Here is a 21902-nt window from a genome sequence, read left to right as displayed (position 1 = left end):
AAAATCCCCTAAATTAGATAGAGAGCTGAACTCTGACATAGATATATTGGTCGATTGACCTTAGTCACTTGGGCTCTTAGTTCCCTAATAAACTCAAATCATATAAATAATACATATATAAATACATATATCTGTAGATTCATATCTCTAGAAATAAAACAACTCATGAGACAATGTGCTAGAAAAATGAAACAAAAATGTTGTTTATTCTCTGTAGTACCTAGGGGTCACCATTACAATAAGAAGTTGTCACAGTCTCAATGTGCCTATTGAAATCAATCTAACTTAATCCTTTCTTTGTCAGAAAGGGAAAAAAAATAGAAGTTCAATTGTATAAAATTGAAATAGCAAACATGGAAATAATAGGAATGATAGAATGACAATTTTAAATGGCAATGGGAAATAATTTCCCAGTCTAACATCCAATATATAGCAATTATTCATTGTACTAGGGCAATATTGCAAGAAAGTAAATATGAACTTAAAACAAACTGTCAAAGAGTTTGTTCAGTTGCATCCCATGCTGACGATACAACAATAAAAAATAGCAGTGGTTATAAATTGTTCAAAGGTCAGTTAGTGGGGCAGCTAGGTGGCACAGTGAATAGAGCACTGGTCCTGGGATCAGGAGGACCTGAGTTCCAATGTGACCCCAGTCACTTGACACACTTACTAGATTGTGACCGTGGGCAAGTCACTTAACCCCAATTGCCCCACTTCCCTCCCCTCCAAAAAAAAAGTCAATTAGTCAATGAGAATTTATTAAGCACCTACTATGTGTCAGATACTGTGTTAAGCACTGGAGATACAAAGAAAGGCAAAAAAAATAGTCCCTGATCACAAGGATTCAACAGTCTAATGGGAGCAGAAAACATGCAAACAACAAGTAAGATATAGACAAGAAAAATAGGGGTTGGAGAAAGGGCAGCAATCTCAGAGTAAAGGCAATAAAATTGAGGACTGGGAAAGGCTTCCTACAGAAAATGGGATTTTAGCTAAGATACGAAGGAAGTCAGGAAAACCAGGAAAAAGAGATAAGGAGAGACAACATTTCAGGTATGGGGGCCAGTCAGTGAAAATACTCAGTTAAGAGATAAAGCATCATGTGCAAAGAATAACAAAAAGTCCACATGTCACTGAATCACATAGTACATAAAGTATAAGAAAACTGGAAAGCTAAGAAAGATTCAGGTCATAAAGGTTTTAAGGATTTTATATTTAATCCTCAAGGGGATAGGAAGCCACTGGAGTTTATTGAGTAGGGGGCTAATAAAAATCAGACCTGCACCTTAGGAAGATCAATTTGACAGTGTCATGGAAGAGGGATTGAAATGGGAAGAAACTTGAAGAAGGAAGACCAAGAAGCATACTATTGCAGTAGGTGATGAGACCCTGGAACAGAGCGGTTGCAGTTTAAGAAGATAGAAGAGGGGCATATAGATAAGATGTTAAAAAGGTAGAAATGACAGGATTTGGTAACAGATTGGATATGGGGGCATGAGTGAGAGTTAGGAGTTGAAAATGGTATCTAGATTGCAAGTCTGGGTAACTGAAGGTGATGGTGCTTTCCACAGTAATAAAAAATGTTAGGAAAAAGGGAAATTGCAGGGGGGAAAATGAGTTCAGTTTTGGACATATTGAGTTTAAGATACTTACAAGTCTGAGATGTCTAAAAGGCAATTGGAGATGCAAGACTGGGGATCAGGAAAGAGATTAGGGCTGGACAAGTAGATATGAGAGTCTTTGAGGTGATCACTGAAACCATGATAGGGGATTAGTTCACCAAATGAAAGAATATAGAAGGCAAAGGAAAAAGGTTCCAGGACAGAGCTTTGGGGGGACACCCCCCCATTAGTGTGTGAAATGGATGAAGAACCAGAAAAGGAGAGAGAGAAGGAGAGGTATGACAGGTAGGAAAAGACCCATGATAGAAGAGTGTCACAAAAAAAAATTGAAAAGAAGATAGTATAGGGGTGGCCAGGTGGCTCAGCGGGTAAGAGCACCAGCTCCACTGTCAGGATGACCTGGGGATCAAATCTGGGCTCAGATACTCAGCACCACACACCCAGAAATAACTGGCCATGTAACCTTGAGCAAGTTACTTAACCCCGATTTGTTTAAAAAAAAAGAAAAGAAGAGAGTATCAAGAAAAAAGTCAATGACTGTCAAAAGCTACAAAGAGGTCAAGAAGAATAACTAGGTAAAAGGGTCAAAGGAGCACTATATATTAAGGAAACAAATATCCTTGTGTAAATTCACTAACGCAGGAGGAAGCATGGAAAAGAGAATGTGGTTAAAGTTAAAAAGAAAATAAAACAGAGAAAATTATATAGTGGGGAAGGGATACACAGATCTCTTGACCAAAAGGAAGAATAGAATAAAAAATGTAGATTACAACACTGGCAGAGTGATAGAATAGAGTTATTATACGGAACTTCAATTATGGGAACAGGTTTACATGATTGGTAGATCAGGAAATGGCAGAGACGTAGCAGGCATTGGTAAAGTATTTCCAGAAGTACCCTTGTGGAAAGCATAGGGAGGTAAGATTGGAAGATATAATTAGATGGTTCAGAAATGGCTGAATGACTTTTTCACATGAACTGTATCTAATCACTCCTTCCCAATGCAATAACTATGCACCTGGTTGTGTCCAAGCATTCGATTTTGCATTTGTATATTTTAATTTATTAAATTTACATTCTATTTGGCCCATTAGTCTAAGTTGTTGAGATTTAAAATGACAAATGCAAAAGCCTATACTTGGGTCCAAAAAATCAACTTCAAAAGTACAAGAAGGAAAGACATGGATAGATAGTAGTAAATATAAAAGGCAAGTAGGGAAGCATTTTTAGAAGACTGCTAGTTTCATATGAAACACAACTGTGGCATGTGGCCAAAAAAGCTGACCAGATGATGTACTGCATTAACAGAATTATAACTCCCAAAATAAGTGAAGCAAGAGTCTAGCTATACATACTCTGAGCTAGCTGCTCAGAACACACCTGGAGAACTATGTCTAATTCTGAGTACTCCACTTTGCAAAGAAAATTGGTGAGATGAAACAAGGTTCTAGAAGAGAATTACCAAGATTATAAAGAACCTACAAGTCATTCCATTAGCTGGAAACCAAGGGTTCCCCAACACTAGAAATTTTCAAGCAAAAGTTGTATGGTCACTTCTCAGGGATATTGTAGAGAAGATTCCTATTCAGGAATGGGTTGGATTAGATTACCATTAAGGTCCCTTCCACTTTGAGATAATGTGATTATATGATTCTTAGTAGGACAGAGGAATGAGCTAGAGGTGCTAATCTTGAGAAAAGGCTGCAGTCTTAAAATATTTGAAGAGTTGCCATAAAGAAGAGACACAAATTCTCTTGACCAGCAAAGATGACCAAATCATCTGTTACTTTGCTCATTATTACATATTCAGTATGTGTTAGAGACAGAATGTCTAAGACTATGACTTCAAAGATGGGCCTCTATCCAATATGCTAATCTGCCTCTCTATATTATCCTGACTTTATTTATTCCCAGAGTAAAAAGCTAGGACCAACCACTGAATAGATGGTTCAGAGAACTAAAATTCTAGTTCTTATAAGGAAATACTTGCTGATGACTATATCCATTTTTAAATGGAATCAACTGTCTTGGGTATAGTATGTTTGCCAAGGAAGGTCTGGAAGAACAATGTGAATGGTCACTTGTTAAAGATGGAATTTGGAGAATTAAAGCTTGAGATACAATTCTAGTGTCTATGACAAAAATAGATATTCCAATATAAAGAAGAAAATAAATTCTTATATTTTTAATATCTTCTTTCATATGCTTCAGTGTTTTTTTAAATATTATGAGCAGTTCATTTCAGATTTCTCACTATTTACTAGAATTCTAATCAATGTTGAAAGGGAGTTAGTCTGTTTTGCCTAGCAAAGTACCTGGCACAGGGCAGATATTTAATAAATCTTTGTTGTTTAATTGATGCATACACTTAATCTATATGGATCTCAAGATACCCCTCTATAAAATTAAGCAACTGTATGAGAAAAACTCTGAGGTTCCTTTGGCTCTAGAGCCTATGGTTTTATGATTCAACAGTAAGCAATCCTGAATTTTTTGTGAGAAATTAATTATCCCATAGATGAGATTCTGGGCTGATTGCTAATAATAACTAAAGCAATGTGTCCTGTTAACATATCAAGCAGAAGTGTGAATCCAATTTAGATAAAGAAATCTGAAACACAAACACACATTTGACTATAACAGAGAAGCTGCAGCCAATGAAACCCAATTACTTGCTACAGCTCTTACAGATGTGAACATCTGCTCAAGAAAATACTGAGCATGGATGTCTAGCTCCTACTGCTAAATCTTTAAGGGTCCAAGCAAACTAAGGAACTGAACATGCAGGAGATGATTCAGTTTCTGTATTCTGCTTGAAGGGCTCAAATCTGGAAAGATCTAAAGGTTTGCAGGGTAAGACAGGTTGAAGAAAGGGGAAGGGTTATTTAACAAAGTCAATTAATATAAATCGTATTATCTCTGCATCCCTAGCTCCCTCAGATTTCAGCCCCATAATAACCCATGTGTTTGTTTTGCCTCTAAATTATATCTCCTCCTTTCTGACTTATATTACCTGGAACCAGGACTTTATGCCATTTCTGGGTCAACTCCACATCATGTTGCCCTCATTCTGGCCATCATCCTCATCTCTTCCACTGCCAACTTGAACTCCACTCCTGTGTCTCCATTCTTTCTGATAGAAGACATTTCCCACTTCTCTTTATATGTTGTCTTCGATTAAAATGTGAGCTTCTTGAGGGCAGGGAATGCCTTCTTGCTTTCATTTGTATCCCCAGGTCTTAGCATACTGACTGACATATAGTAAATTCCCAATATGTGTTCTATCTACCCATCTATCTATCTAGAATCTATTTTTTGTCTATTTAATATTATGCCATTCATCTGTTCCCAAAAAAGATAATGCAAGGTTAGTAAGTACTAGTCTAAAATTTATACTCACAGCTAATGTTCTCTCTAATATTTTCAAGCTATGAAAAGATAACTATATTATATGAGCAAATTTATACATACATAATACATACAAATAAATGAGCCTATGTGTATAGAGATATTCCTTTTGTAAGCAAATAAAACTGACAACAAAGGTAATGTGAATATATGCTTACTAGTATGCATAATAATTATTTTGTTACAATGTGATTAAACATAAATGGTAAACAGGTCACATAAATTATTATAATTAATATTACTTTTTTCACAACCAAACCATATTTTTAGTTCTTTATTAGCTCTCCAGTAGCTGTAATCAGCATCAATGCTTTCAGTTTTCTCTGGTACCATGCACTGTTGAATCATATAGTCTTTTTTTTTTTTTTAAGCAATCAGGGTTAAGTAACTTGCTCAAGGTTACACGGCCAGTTATTTATGGGTGTGGTGCTGAGTGTCTGAGCTCGGGATTCGATCTCCAGGTCGTCCCAACACTGGAGCCGGTGCTCTTACTCACTGAGCCACCTGGCCACCCCTAAGCAATTGGGGTTAAGTAACTTGCTCAAGGTTACACGGCCAGGTGTTTCTGGGTGGGTGCTAAGTGTCTGAGCCCGGGATTCGATCTCCAGGTCTTCTCAACACTGGAGCCGGTGCTCTTACTCGCTGTGCTACCTGGCCGCCCCTTGAATCATATAGTCTTAATAGAGATGGAAAGGGCCTTGGAGGCCATCTAGTCTAATCTGTGTCTCAGTGTGGAAATTCCTCCTATATAGATCTTGACAATCATACCAATCCAAGTGAGTTCACTCAGCAGACTGCTCGTTCCATTGTTGAACTGTTCTCAAAAGTGGTTTGTTTATTGTTTATTTTTAATTCTAATATTAAGCCAAACTCTGAGTCATTTTCACTCTTTTCCACTCTAGCCCAGGGGGTATCCCACAGCACAGGCCCCAGTTCTGCTGTGCAAAGCAGCCCAGAACTCTACTCCTTCTATATCAAATACCCAAAGGACAGTTCTTATCTTGAGCTTCTCTTCTTATCACCCCAGTCAAAATGGACTCCCATCACAACAATGTCTTTTTTCTATATCACCTCTGTAATCTATTTCAGGAATTCATCTGCCATTTTCTCCATCTGTTCAATAAGTGTGTAGTATATAATTACATAGTACTGTCTCATATATAGGACTACAGAAGATTGGTAGCTTCATGGACTGACCCAGAGTAAGTAATCCCTACTGTAGCAGATGTTATCATTAGCCCTAAGCTCCTACAGAACCCTCCCAGAAATAAAGTAAGTCTCCTCATGTCACATTTCTTCTAGTATTCAACCTCCTCCAGAAGTACCTTGAATAAAAATGTACCAAGAGGTATCACAAGGACATTATCATTATTTTCCCTTTGGAGTCTAAAAATTTCTCCCATGAATGGGGACTATGGGCTAGTTCAGCGATGGGGTAAAACCTTTTGTAAAACACAAATCTTTGACTAGAAGAGCCTAAAGCATACTTCAGAGAAGATGCTAAACCTTAGGCTAGCTGTACTGAAGGGACATTACCCTTGTTTAGATAAAATGGGCCATGGGACTACTACCTGATCACTTGCCTCTTGAAATGAACATCTATAGTGTTTTAAATCTCTTGTGTAAATCATTCCAAACACCTTGTAATTCAAACTTAAGTATTAATAGGCTAGTCAGTCCATCAAACTAATATGTTCTTTCTGCTTCCTTTTAATCTTATCCAAATGTTCTATAGCAGACTTTCTTTAATCAGTTTTCAAATGAGCAAGGAAACAAATGTTTATTTAAAATCTGCCATATTCCAGGTACCATGCTAGGTGCTAGAGATACAAAGAGAAAGGCAAAACAATATTAGCTCACAAGGAACTTGTAGTCTATTGGGGGAGGTAATATATACATATGTAATGGAGTGGGGAACAGGTCCTCATAAACATAAACAGGGGGCACAACCTGCTGCCAATTCATGTGGAAGATCTGTCAAACCTGTTTTTAGAAGTGCATGAGGATATGTAATGGAGGAATTCTGTCCCTGTTTGGGGCACACATAGGCATTTTGTGATTATTTCCTGTTTGATTACTTCATGATTAAGAAAAATCTTTCAATTGGTTGCTGAGCTAGAATTTAGTGTGCATACAAGAAGACATGAATGGTCAAATCACTTTCTTTTTTAGAGGAAAGTTGAGGGGAAAAAATATTATGATCCTCTAGGTAAAAAGAGAGTCCTTGGGCCCCTACACATCTACCCAGGCCACTATGTGTCTCAAGAACATATGGCCCTGCTGTTTCTTCTGTCTCTGTTACTGTTATGTAGATGAAAAGACAATGAATTCTATTTTAGATGTGTTGTGTTTGAGTGTTGAGGTACCTTCAGGATATCTGGTTTGAAGTGTCTAATATACCATTGTGATGTGGGCCTGGAGCTCAGAAGACACCATAAGGCTGAAGATAAGGTAACCAAATGAGATAGGCTAAAGAAAGAAGGGAAGAGGGCCAAGAACAGATCCTTGAAGTATAAATATAATGAGGAGGTATAGTAAGGGTGAATGAGTGAAGGAGATCAATAAGAAGTGGTCAGATACATAGGAAAAGAAGAAAGAGGGCAGGGTCACAAAAACACAACAGAATACTCAGAAGAAATGGGTGGTTAACAGTGTTATTGAAGAGAGGTCAAGAAAGATGAGAATTAAGAAGAGACTGCCAGATTTAGCAAATAAGAGATCATTGGTAACTAGAAAAAAAAGTTTCAATCAAACGATGATGTCCAAAACCATATTGCAAAGAAGCGAATGAAAAGAGAAAGTAGAATTAGTAATGGTAGACAATTTTTATTTTCCCCACAAGTTTTGCTGAGAAAGGTAGAAGAAGTACTGGATGACAGCTTGAAGAGATAGCAAATCCTCCATTGAGAATTTTTGAAGGATAGAAAAGACTAAACTGTGATTATAGACTATTGGGAAGGAACTAGTAAGTAATAAGGGACTGAACATTAGAGATGGGGGAAATGATTAAGGGAGCTATCTGCTGTAGAAAACAGGAGGATCAAGGGTATTTACAGAGTTAGTTAACCTTAGCAAGATATACAATCTCTTAAAAAGAGGTTGGACTAACAAAGAATAGGGCATGATTCCAAGGAAGTGTGACATGAAAGGGAAAAAAAGGAACTTTAGCTTTGGACTGAAGAAGGAAGAATAGTTTCTAATTTTTAGTAAATTAGGAGTTGAGATCCTCAAAGGAGAAGTTCAAGAAGGATTGCTATGGGAAGCTTAAGCAAAGAAGAAAATATTTGGAACAGCCAATGTATGGAGATAGTGAGAGAATCAGTTAGAGGTGAATAAAAGGATTGCCTCATGAGGCCCCCAATTGAAATTAGAGAACACAAATTTATAGTAGACCCAGTTAGTATGGTTGTATGACTCCCTCCAATTCTGTTGAGCAGCATGTGAATAAGATTAAAGGAAATAGATGGTGGCAAGGATCCAGGAATGGGATCTGGCAATATATGAACAGCAAGAGGACATAGGGGCAAGGTTTTCATATCAGTTAGTGTGCTGTATTGAAAAAAATAACAAATTTGGAGTCAAAAGACTTCAGTTAACATACCAGTTCTGACGCATTATCTGTGTAACCTTGAGAAGGTCACTTAAGTCCTTTGAGTTTTGATTCCTCATCTGTAAAATGGAGATATTAATACATGCCCTATCTATTTCACAGTATTTAGGAGTTTTGTAAATTTCAGAGTGATTTAGAAATGTTATTAATAATTACTAATAATAGAGATTAACAATTTATAAATTATTTAATGCATTTGATAATAAACTAATAATTCTTAGTTATCAATAATTTGTAAAGCTATGTGTTGTCTTCTTGATATAAAATGTTTATCTATTGTTGTCTTTGAATAAGGTATATACTTACCCTATTTGATATAAGGCTATACTGCCTCTTTTAACTAAGTTTATATTCCACAATAGAGATAAAAGACTTAAAATAAACATATCTCATATTCTTAACACTTTGGCATAAATGATGCATTCAGACTCTTTCCTGCGTTAATGGGAAAGGGGATTAAAAAAATTCAAAGGCACTGGACTCTAGAAGGAAACTGAAAAGGAAAGAAATAGGATGGAAGGAATAATGAAGAGATGAGAGGATGACATAGAGAGGGAAAGGAGCTGTAAAAGTGAGACCAGCTGCATCAAATGGAACCATTTTATCAAGTTAACTGTGTTTATCAGTAGCATTGCAGGATCATCAGATGTTATGAATAAAAGTACTTCCATTATGGTATCCTCTCTGGACCTCAGCCATCTAAAAAAAAAAGAGTCAATTAGACTAGATACCTCTGGGGTTCCTTCTAGCTCGGTATCTATGATCCTAAGGCCAACTTCCCTATGTAACTGATCAACATCGAGTTTGAGCAATTTTAGCCAATAACACAGTCTTTTAAAATAAGAATGAGATTTAGAGAAGGTTCACAAAAAGTTAGACAGGCCAGTAATGAAGAAATGGGTTCATTTTAACTCACTCAAGCGTAGGATCAAACCCTAAACTAAAGCTGCCTGGGGAGGGAAGCAGGAACCATGAAAGGAGGCAAAAGACCAGGTCAGTTACCAGGACCCTAGTCACTTCAGACTTTAGGTCACAGCAGGAGGAGGAAGGGAAGTCAGAAATGGCTTTGGGGAGAATGCCATTGAATTCAGCATCCACATCTCTACTGAGCACTTCACAGGTTTTCCATAGCTAGTGTTCAGGATGCTTGAGTTATGATAACCTTAATGCTAGAGGTAGATTCCCTGAAACCACTGCAGGCAATAGGTTTTATGGGACAAGAGCAAGTTCTAACCCAGGTTCTTCTGTTGCCATGGACAGAGAAACTCTAGGTATTGGCTGTTGGTACATGGAGTCTGGTTGAACCCATTGGAGAGTACAAGGATGCAGGATGGAAATTTTCAAGAATAGAAGGGCAAGAAGAGGTCATGGTAAACAGGAAGATGGAGTATACTTAGTATCTAGTGTGGACACAGCCAGGAGTAAGTGAGACTTAAGTTCTCTGAGAGGTATTAGAGGCTTTAGGTCTTTTTAAATGGCCACCATACAGTCAACTACACTCACATTGCATTGTACTAAGTTCCTTGTTTGATTTCTTTGAATTGTATAAACAATGGGTGATAAAAGATTATATAGTATAAATAACAAATACATAAAATCATGTAATGAAGAACTAGGGCTGGAAGGAACTTCAGAAGTTATCTACTCCAACCATCTCATTTTACAGATGGAGAAATGAGGCCTAGCAAGATGAGATGACTTGTTCAACATCACACAGGTAGCAAGTGTTGGAATTTGGCCACAGGTCACATTTATATGGACACCAAAATTAAGTGAAGAGTTGATTTAATGTTCAACAAACTTTCTATTGAAGAAAAGGTTTTGGCCTGAATTAATATAATGCAAGTTGACTGCCTATGATTATCAGTTATCAGCTTTCTAATCTAATTTACTTTGAAGACCTGATCACAGAAGAAAACCTAGAATATTTCCTGATATCTGATTTTATGATAAACAGAACAATATAATTTCTAGTAAAACAATTATTGTTAATGTAATAATATCATCACAAAGGGTGGAAGAATATATTTTAGGTAGTTAGCATGATATGAAGGATCAAATTTATTTTGGAATGTGAAGAGGGGGATCAATTTTTATATAATATTTATATGTAATAGGAATGTAATATGTAATTTATATGTAAATATGGATCTATGACCTGTTTAATAAAAACATAGTTTAAAATATTTAATGGTCTCCAACTAACAATTTCACTATGCCATTTTTCTAGTTGCATCTGACTCTAGAGGACTGATATGGCAACTTCCCCGCAAAAAAATCCCTTATGTAAAGAAAACTAACATAATCTTTAAACCCTTATAGAGCATGTCCACAGGGTCACTAGCATTCTCCTGATTATTTTTTTTTCAGAAAGTTTTTTCCCCATATGCTCCTTGGTAAATTTTACCATTCTTTAAAAGCCAGAAAAAATAATTTTTTATCACAACCACAAAGACTTCTCCCAAGTTCTTTGCTACAAACCTCTGAAAACAAAGAGCGAGCATGTTCTCAATTTCGACCTTCCCACATACACTACCACCAAATAGATTTTTTGTTTATCTCGTAAGGAATTTTCTCTGTGGAAATAGAGATTCTGAACTATAGGGTGAATTATAAATGTGTGTGTGTATGTGTGTGTACTCATGTATATATACTAACTATAGCCAAGTAAAATGTAAAAGCTATAATGCATGAGCAACTAGAGTTCAGAACTATTTTACATTTCCAAGTGCCCTCTAATGTCTTGTTTTTACCCATTAGTGAAAGCTAATAATCTATAGTATGAACATTCTTGAAAATTAAGGGGGTAGACTGAAAAAGAAGACGATACTATAAGAAAAGTGGCTTTAGTTGAGTTAAGAGGCCTGTGGTAGATCCCTGTGTGGTTTTCAATTGTTAAGTGGTATGCAGTGCAAAGGGTGCTAGATTTGGAATCAGGAAGATGTGTGTTCTAATCTAGTCTCAGACACTTACTAATTATGTGATTATGGGCAAATGACTTAATTTCTGTCAGCTTCATCTTCCTCATCTGTAAAATGGGGCTAATAATAGTATCTAAAAGGGTTGTTGTGTGAAACAAGTGAAATAACATGTGTAAAGGATTTTGGAAACTTTAAAATGCTCTATAAATGCTGTTTATTCGTATTATTATTATTGCATATTATCAGATTATAAAATCTAATCCAAAGGCCATCACTGGGATTCTAATATACCTCACTGAATGAGACATTAGATAATACGATATGGGACAGGGAGGGGTACATGTGAAGGACAGAAAATTAATATTATGAGGAAACTTCTCTTCAATAATTAAATACAAGTCAAAGAAAATAACTTCAAGGAACCATTAAACAACCCCACTTCTACTGCCCATAATAGTTGACTATACCAAATAGGCATATCAAGAAACTGAGATAGAAAGTGGGTCACATCACTCAGGCCAAGGGCTAGATGGCAGAAAACCATTTGCTCAACAATTAGTGAGCAATTTACCTCTAATTTACCCCCTGATAATCACCAAAATCCTTTTTACTTACCCAATAACTTGATGCTCATAATACTGTAGTGTCCTCTTGAGAGTCTGCTGTATAATCTGAGGCTACAGAATAATAATAAAAAAAGATATTATCAGCAAATCATTGCCAGCCCTGTTCCAAGCATCATAGGCAGCTAGGTGACTACTGATTTATCATGTAATGTTGTTTGTTTTACAATATTAACCCATTTTGCATTTTTCCATGTGTTTTCCCCACAGGAACTAAGAGGAGGTCTCCACAATCTCAGACATTTTCCATTTGAAGTAAACTGTTATATTCCCATCAGTTTCTTCGAGATTCTTTCTCCTAGTTATTCAATTCAATTCAAAACTGAGTTCCTTCAATGTGCCTAGGATTGAGGGTGATGAAGTTATTACTGCCCCCCAAAGATTTTACAGTATGTTTGATGAGATGAGACATATAACCATGAAAGATAGTGTCCAGTCCAGTAGGGGTCTCTGACAAGTCCTGCTATTCTATTTCAACTAGAATTTCAAAGGATGTTCAATCAAGTGGCAGTAAAGTGAGATGGATAAATGAAAGATGATAGCTAGTTAGATAAATAGAGCATTTATTAAGCATTTACTATGTGCTGGGCACTTTACTAAAAACTAAGGATACAAAGAAAGATTAAAAAATGAAGGCCCCCAACCTCAAGGAATTTACATGCTAATAGAGGACAACGCAAAGAGAGAAGCTAGAAAATGGGAGTGGGGTGGGAGTGGGGGACGGTGGGGATAGGACAAGACTGAGATGGTGACCTAGACAAGATATGGTGAAAGCTCACCTATCAGAGCCCAGGGTGGTTCCAGGGGTGGAGTTTCTTGTGAGGAGGAGGTGATAAAGACAAGATGATGGAAGGAATTCTCTTTTTATAAAGAGATTTTTGGTTTTTTTACTGGAACAGGACTTTGAAAATCTACTGTATTTTAGGAGTATGATTCTGGCATGAGGCTAAAAGGAGAAAGTAATTTTAAATAATCCAACCTATTCATGAATAGAACAGTCACCAACCTAATTTTCTCAAGGGCCCCAAGAGGTTGTTACCAAAACACTGGGGAATTTCTGGGGCAGTCACAAGGACTTAGGGGCAGGAAATTAAAATTGCTGCCAACTACCAAACAGTTCCTGACAAAGCTTTATAATCCTCTCCCTCTCTCTGATAACTCAGGATAAAATTTTTTAATCCCATGAAAATCTGTGAATCTCTCCTTAGCATTCTTCAGCCAAGGGAAGGTTTCAAACCTAGGAAGCGCTAGAAAAGGCACAAAGATCACAAAACACATTCCTTACAAAATAAAATGTAAGCAAAATAATTTTTTGCTAATAGGATAAACAGTGAAAACAATAATGTTGTTTTCAACAATTGAGTAAATTGTTGTAAATTGGGCAAAATATTGAATAAATCAAGGAGGGAGAGAAAAAAAAATCTCCTTATCAAGACATAAAACTATCAGATGACTGACCTGTCACAAGGATGATTTTGATTTTTGTTTTGCTTTTTTTGGAGGAGGAAAGGCTGGGCAATTGGGGATAAGTGACTTGCCCAAGGTCACATGGCTAGTGTCTGAGGCCAGATTTGAACTCAGGTCCTCCTGACTCCAGGACCAGTGCTCTATTCACTGAGCTACCTAGCCGGCCCAAGGATGATTTTTCTACACACAGACCACTCAGCCTTGTGTTGGTAAGTGATCACAAACTCTGGGATAGTCATAAGTTCATAGGTTTAGAGTAGGAAAGAACCTTAGAATTTATCAAGTCCAAGCCCCTCATTTTATATATGAGGAAAACTGGTGCTTTGAGAGATGAAGTGACTTTTCTAAACTAGGACCTTCTAAAGACAACTGATACAGAGAACAAGCAGGAAGTCAAGAAATGATTCTAAGACCAAAGGTCAAAAGTTGAATGGAAGCCACCTCAAAGTAAAAGCAGAAAAATACTACATCGGGAAGAGGAGAAAAGATGAAGTTTTGGCCACTGACAGTGTGTCTCACTTGTTTCATGTAAGGAATCATCCTGGGACCTTATCATTTTATGTCTTCAAAGTCCTAGTTATGTCCCTTACCAATTCAGATGCCCTTACAAAGTGGTGAATTGAGAAGGGGCATGGGGGGGGGGGGGGAAGCATGAGCATAGGGCAGAGGTTCCTTTCTATATTGTTTTCCTGGGTCTGGTTATTTCACTCTGCATCAAATCATAAAAGTTTTCCCATAATAGAAGCTTAATTTCATTTAAACCAAATTAGAAAAGTAACTGAGTACCATAGTTAAGCATATTGAACAATGGCATAGAGACTGATGTACTGAACTTGGAGTAAGTAAGACCTGAATTCCTCTGAGACTTACTAGCTCTGGGACCATGGGCAAGTCACTTAACCTCTCTCATCCTACTTCTTCATCTATAAAATAAGAGTAAAAGTATTATTTTAAGGCTTAAATGATAAGATAGTGCCTCTAGAGAACATTGTAATCTTTATAGAACTAGATAAACATCAGTTCTATTTCCCTACTACTTAAAGGAGCATGCTTTTCAAGTTATGGTCCAGGAAGTAAACCTAGGGGAAAGAAGACTGCCTTATGCATGGAAAACATGGAAACCAGACTATGAATAAGCCTAGACCGGAGGCTTTTGACTACTGCAGCGTGGCCAGAGCTGTTATAAGTATGAACAGGCAGACATAGGCATCCTAATACTTAGAGTAGCATGCAAGGGGGAATATGTGCCTTTAGGATTTAACCCAAGGACAACCTAAACCAAACTACCATTAGTCATTGGCAGGACTCCTGGGATTCCAAGGTCTCTGGCACTGGATTGACAATTTCTGAGCCAAGATAATTTTCCCTTTGGCAATGTATCTAAAGGATGGAGAATACCATGGCAGGACTGGCCAGTGTCTTGTCACAAAACATGTAGCAGCAGATACCAGAGTACATGGGGTCAGTTACCCCAAGAACAGCCACATTTGTACTCAAGTATAATTTTTTTTCTCTTTACTAAGAATTTCTCATCTTTAAAACTCAAAGGGTAATAAGAAAGCACATTCCTGTGAAAGGAATTAAGCCTTTTAAAGAACTTTTTTCCCTGTGTGAAGCAATTACTCCTGCTCTCAGCAGGAGTTAAATTTGTTGCCTCTGAAATGTATTAAAAGGAAAATATCCTCTGGGAACATTCTGCAGAGTTTCAGGTAAGCCAAGTCATTCTATATCAACCCTACGGTTAACCAGGACCATTGTACCTTCTCCAATGTGCCAATCTACATCTGTGGTTGCTGCCAGACAGAAAATGTCCTGATCTTCTGGTTTATCAAGGTTTATTTCACAGAAGCCTGTTTTCCTTTTCTTTTCTTTTGCTTTCTTTTCTTTTCTTTTTGGAGGGCAATTGGGGCCAAGCGACTTGCCCAAGGTCACACAGCTAGTAAGTGTTAAGTGTCTGAGGCCGAATTTGAACTCAGGTCCTCCTGACGCTAGGGCTGGTGCTCTATTCAATGTTCCACCTAACTACCCCAAGAAGCCTGTTTTTCAAAATACAAAATCGCTCTGCTTAGGGAATTGACCACCATTTGAAAGGAACCTCATATTTAAAAAAAAAATTACTTAACTAACCAAAAATGGTCAAAATACAAATAAAACAGTCTTCTGGTTAGGGACAGTTCTTACCTCTAATCAATCAACAAGCATTTATTCAACACTTACTATTTGCTAGGCACTGTGCTAGATGCTAAGGATACAAAGGAGAAAGTGAAATAGTCCCTTCCCTTAAGGAGCTTACAGTCTAGCTGGGTAAGGCAACATGTGCATATATACATATGTACAAAATAAAGATAATTTTAAGGAGACATCACTAGCAGTCGAGGAGATTAGGAAAGTTTTCACAAAGAAGATTGGCTCTTGAAAAGAGCCTTGAAAGAAACAGCATTTAAGATGTAGTTATAAGAAGGAGTTCATTCCAGGCACAGAAGACAGCCAGGGCAAAGGGAGGATGCATTCATAATGGGAGAGACTTGGGGCAGGAAAACCAAGTAGAAGACTACTGTAATAGTACAGGCAAAAGGGTGAAGGTCTAAACAAATAGAACCAGGGCTCTCTTTGTTCTTGGAGAGAAGAATGCAGATCCAAGAGATGTAGAGGAAATAGATACAATATTTTGGGGATTGACATTGGTCTCTATGCGGCTGCTTTCAGACTCCATCTCTCAGCTCTATGCATTTTCACAGACTGTTCCCCCCCTCCGCGCCCCCCACCCCCCCCCAAGCCTGGAATGTTCTCCCTCCTTATTTCTGTTTCCTGGCTTCCTTCTAGTCTTATCTAAAATCCTACATTTTTGCAAGAAGACTTTTCTGGTCCCCCTTATTCTAGTGACTTTCCTTTGTTGATTATGGCCAATTTATTCTGTGTATATCTTGTTTGCACAGAGTTGTTTTCATGTTGTCTTGCCTAAAGAGAGACTATGAGGTCCTTGAGATCAGGGACTGTTTTGACTTTTCTTTGTATCTCCAGTGCCTGACTCATAGTAAGTAGGTGCTTAGTAAATGCTTGCTGACTTCACATGGGATGTCACTCAGTCTTTCTGAGCCTCAGTTTATTTATCTGTATAATAAGGCTAAATAACACCTTTAGTTTCTACCTTACAGGTTTGTTATGAAGATCAAATGAGAAAATGCATGTAATGTGTTTCATAAATCCTACTATACAAATGTCAGTTATTAGTGTTATTGTTACCTTGTTTTCACTCTTTTTTTTTGTGATGGGGTCAGATACCTTGTTTCTCTGTCCCTCCCTCCCTCCTTTCCTCTCTCTCTCTCTCTCTCTCTCTCTCTCTCTCTCTCTCTCTCTGTCTTTGTCTCTCTCTCTCTCTGTCTTTGTCTCTCTCTCTCTCTGTCTTTGTCTCTCTCTTTCTCTCTCTCTCTCTGTCTCTCTTTACTTTTGATATCAAGAATCTGGAACAAGTAGATTTCCTGCTATTTTCAATATTCCACAACCTTTGCACCAATGGATAAAATCTATCGAATTTTGTGCCTAATTTAAACCAATCACAAAATAGCTTTCTGTAGTTGAATAAAAGTATGAGGATATTAGCTCATTTTCTGTAAATTCACTGAGCATATCCTTGAAACAAGTCCATTAAAAGACAGGAAGCAGGGATATGATAAATGAAAGAATGACAACTTTTAAGTGTTTAGTATATTCATAAGCCCTAGGAATGCAAATGAAAAAGTGAAGTTAATCTCTGTTTTTAAGGAGCTCATATTCTAATAAGGGAAGACACCACACATAGGGAAGTGGTGGCCATAGAAAGGAACTTTGGAAAGTTCCAGGGATAGTAAATGAAGCCATAGAAGAGGAAACTGACATATCCCTTCCATGAATGATGACAGGGTTGATGCAATTATGGTTCATAAACTGAGGGGAGAAGGGTATCCACATTTTGGAAAGTCAATTGCTACCTCATGATTCTCCAATGTGGTTTTGACTCTGTACTTTGAAAGCCTGTTGTTAATGATAATGATGATGATGGTGGTGGTGGTGGTGGTGGTGATGGTGATCATGATGATGATGATGATGATGATGGATTCTATAAGGGTATAGCACCAATTCTACTAGCCCAAGATAAGGACAATGTGTGAAAATGGAATAAAAACTTTTCCTGGCACATTCAAATCACCAAAATGGCTTGGGGGAGGGGGAGTGTGAAGAGAAGAGGGAAGAGGGAAAATACAGAAGTAAAATTCTCAAAGCTAAGATTTGAGACTTTAGGCTAGAGTTACAGCCTGGCCAGTGTGGCCTACTTTGGGATAAAGAGTGGGAAAATAACCCCAAATATTCTACACAGTTCCACCATGAAAGAGTGACAGGGTAAGAAAGAAAGGGCCACAGGGGATTAAGAAGTGGGGCTGGGCAGAGGATTGACAAAAGAGCTAGAAAATAAACATCAGGGTCAATTAAAGTCCACAGAGGGAGAACACTCTCAAACTCAGTGAATGATGAATTGACTGGTGCTGAGCATTTTATAGGGATTGGTTTGGTTTGGTTTGGTTTTTGTTTAGATAAAGAGACCTTAGGAGCATCCTAACCTTACCCTTTCATTCTGAAATGAAGACGCATAGTCCCAGAAAAATGAAATTAATGCCCAGGGTTACAATACATTATTATAAAACAGAGCTAAAAGACTAGCCTGGATCCTTTTGTTCAGGAAGACCCACAAAAATCATGATTCAAAAGCATAAATTTGATGACCAGAGGGTTATAGAGGAAACAGAGTAATTCTCAAGTGTATCTCACCTCTAGGAATTCCAACAGGGCTAGAAGGACATTAAACTGAACATCAGTTAATCAGAGTACAAGAGCCCATCACCAAAGGAAGAACTGCTGGGTGGGAGGCCTAGGTTAGCATGCCAGTTTCACCTTGTGTGAATAAGAAATGCATTTATGCCATCAGCACTATGACTCTGTATATGTATGTTCACTGGGGAGATTCTACAGGTTACAAGTGAGAGACCCATGCTTCATCCTAGCACATAATGATCTCTTATGACTTTGTCACTAACAAATGTTGGGCCTTCCCACTATAAATATTAAATGATTATGACTTTTAGAGTTGGAAAAGACTTTGAAGGTCATAGGATAATGTATTTCTATCTAGAAAGGACCTTAAAGGTCCTCTAATTCAACTACCTTAGTTTTACAGATATTAAAAACTAGAGAAGTTAAGTAACTTTCCCAAGGCCACATCGATTTGATATATCCAGGATTTGAACCCACGTGTTCAAATGTGTGAAAACTCTTTAGCTAAGTGGACTCCAAGTGCAGGGAACTATCCCTGATGCTGTTTCCTTTCTTGTGAGCAATATGCATAATGGTTTAAATTCAGACATTAAAACAGACTGTCAACTGGTGCTTCCATGGGAAAGAACAAGTAGCAAATGCATAAATCATCCTCTGGTTTATGCTTCAATTCCAAAAGCAAATATTATCTAGTTCGTTAGTTAGTAAGTGGTTTAACCAAGCACAAGACACCATTATTCTCTAATTCCATGCATTTCTGTTTGACATAACACATGGACACACACATACACTAGAAAGAAACAGAAAGAATGATTTTCTTTTGATGAGATGTTCAGAAACTGATATTTTAAGATAACCTATGGCATGTAAATATGTAAAGTACAGACACAACCATGCTTTACATATTAATCCTTTAAGGTACCAGCTTAAAGGCTCCCTAAAGAACAATTGTAGATCAACCAACCATGGCTTGGGGGACCATATTTTGAGGACTATTTGTTTAAATCATTCCTTGATCCCTAATTAGAAATGTTTCCATTGGGCAATGTCAAGTAAAACTGATTGCTAAGTACAATACTTAGGAAATTTGAACTTAACTGTTCAATGTTAACAATGTTTTCCTATCAGTCACATGTATCCTTATAATCCAGGCAGAACCAATTCAATTGGATAAGCAAAGAACACACATAAAGATTCTTCTTTATATGTTAGCTGCCACTCAATATACTGATATTAATGGGTAAGTCAGAATGCTTTTGTTTTTAGTCAGACAATTGCAAGACACAGAGCAGAGAGATATTATAATCTCATCATTAAAATAAATCATGGACATCAAAAGAGAAGAGTTGATATAAGTTTGCTAACATAGAAAGGTTCAACTGAAATAAGATTTATAAAAGTGCCTTGAAAACTATCACTGTCACACACTTGCACACCACTATTATTATATAATGAATGGGTAATAGCTTAGAGCCAGTTTCATAAAAGAAATCATTTCATTGCTATATCACCACCATATTTGTTTATTTTATAGACTAAAGTGACTAAAAATAGTTTTAGTTATGAGCTGTAGACAGTAAGCCACTTACTTTTCCTTATAATATTCTAGAGTAGTTAGGATTAAAATTAACCACCAGAAATTTTTGACATGATTCCAAATAGAAAAAGGTATAAGAAGGTAGTTTGGAAATTCTTTAGCACATAGATTTAGGTATGATGTGCTAAGTGAACCTGAAAGTAAATGCTGTCAATCAGGAAAGTAGCCATGATTCAGAAGCAGACTGTCCTAAATAAAGGCTCATCTTACATAATATGAAATGAGGAAAAGCAAAAAGCAAAGTGAGATGGTTACTCTGTGTGACTTTGGGCAAGTCATTTAATTTCTCCAGCTTTCCTCATCTATAAAAAGAAGGGATACATAGGCTCTAAGGTTCCTTCCAGCCCTAAAACTATGATTCTTACAAATTATCAGAAATACCAATATGGCTGCACTAAATGTCCGTTTAAATGAATCTGATTTTATATAATACAAACAATATCCTAACACAATATTTATTCTGTGGGATGGATTGGGTGATTTAACACTCCTTTACTAAGTCATCCTCTTCCAATGTTTAAAATTTCTACAGTAGCAATGATGGTTTTATTCCTGAAGACTAATGATTGAGTTGATATTATATACAAACTACTATGAATATTTAGCAGGAGTGCTTATCGCTAGCTCACTTGTGATTACTTCTAGGCATTTCAATCAAAGCCACATCAGCAAGGTCCACTTAGCTAAAGAGTTAAAAATTTCAGTTTGTCTTCAGCACCTTCCTACCTCCATTTTCTTCGCTCTTTTCCAGCTGTTAGGAACCTTCTTTCCTCCCCATTTCCTCAGCACTGTTATTGCCCTGAGCTCTCCCCAAACATCTGTGAAGCTTCACCCAGGCTTGCCTTCTTCAGGTGGTGTCCTATTCAATACAAGTAACTTTCTCTCTTCCCTGTTTCCTCCACTCCCCTTCAGTAAGTCAGTAATTGGCTACTTAGTCAAGATAGCAGTAAAAAAAAATCAGTCCAAATACCAAATTCTTTATAGGAATAGGGTTTATATTGCTGAACTGCTTCCATTGTGTGGAGCTAGGGCACTGCTTTAATGTTTAAAGATTGCCTGCAGTCAAAACATCAATAAAACCCATTAGGATACCAGTCAATTCAATCCAACCAGTGGATTGAATACTTTTAAAATGCGAATGAACAGGCAGCTGTCAATGTAGGTGAATGTGTTGAACCTCTGTGTTTTCCCAGCCTATGAGTCTATTGGCAACATAAAAAGCAAGGAAATATAGACTCCAAACTAAATATATCATTTGAAGTCAGGACCTCTGTCTTATTCCCAGCTGTGTAATTGACCTTTTGAAATTTTTCAGGGGGTCAAGGTTTCACCTGGGACCAACAGGCCTTGGGAAAATGCCTCCATTTCCACATCTGGAAAATACTAGCAAATATTTTCATAATTCCCAGAGTCATGATGAGGTAGAATTACAACAGAATTCCTGAGCATTTAACAAATGTGACATTTTTGTCCTGTTGGTCTCAATGTCTTAAAACTATTGGAGGGTACCCATCATGTGGAAAGAAACTTGGGGACACTATTTAAAAGGATGGGAGCAATCCCTACTAAGAGGGATCAGAGTGATTTAAAAGAATCATTTAAAAATAATAAATGTGCTATTTGGGGTATAAGAAAATAATGCTACTGACCCTCTTTCAGTAAATAGAATCCTCTTTGAACTATCTGCCCAAGAGCAGTGACAGATTTGTGCAGTTCTATCCAAACTCTCACCCTAAGTCTTGCTATGCCTAGTAGTATGCATGAGAAAATGCATATTTACTAAATATGGGAGATGTCTACTGTGTCCACAGAACAGAGCAAAACCAACTAGAACACATGGGGATC

The 21902-nt window shown here is 37.3% G+C and overlaps 1 protein-coding gene across 1 annotated transcript in view; it reads right to left on the bottom strand.

Annotated features, from left to right (window-relative positions):
- Positions 1–21902, bottom strand: part of GUCY1A2 (guanylate cyclase 1 soluble subunit alpha 2) — a 442918-nt gene that overhangs the window by 383622 nt on the left and 37394 nt on the right. Inside the window, exon 2 of the mRNA XM_069080535.1 lies at positions 12180–12241. Within this exon, the coding sequence (XP_068936636.1) occupies positions 12180–12241 (62 nt within the window). The remainder of the gene's footprint in view (positions 1–12179; positions 12242–21902) is intronic.

This window comes from Petaurus breviceps, unplaced genomic scaffold (assembly GCF_028583685.1).
Source record: "Petaurus breviceps papuanus isolate PSGF00001 unplaced genomic scaffold, PetGlider_PUasm1.0 91133, whole genome shotgun sequence".
Lineage (NCBI taxonomy): Eukaryota > Metazoa > Chordata > Mammalia > Diprotodontia > Petauridae > Petaurus > Petaurus breviceps.
This window is presented reverse-complemented; position numbering and strand designations above follow the sequence as displayed.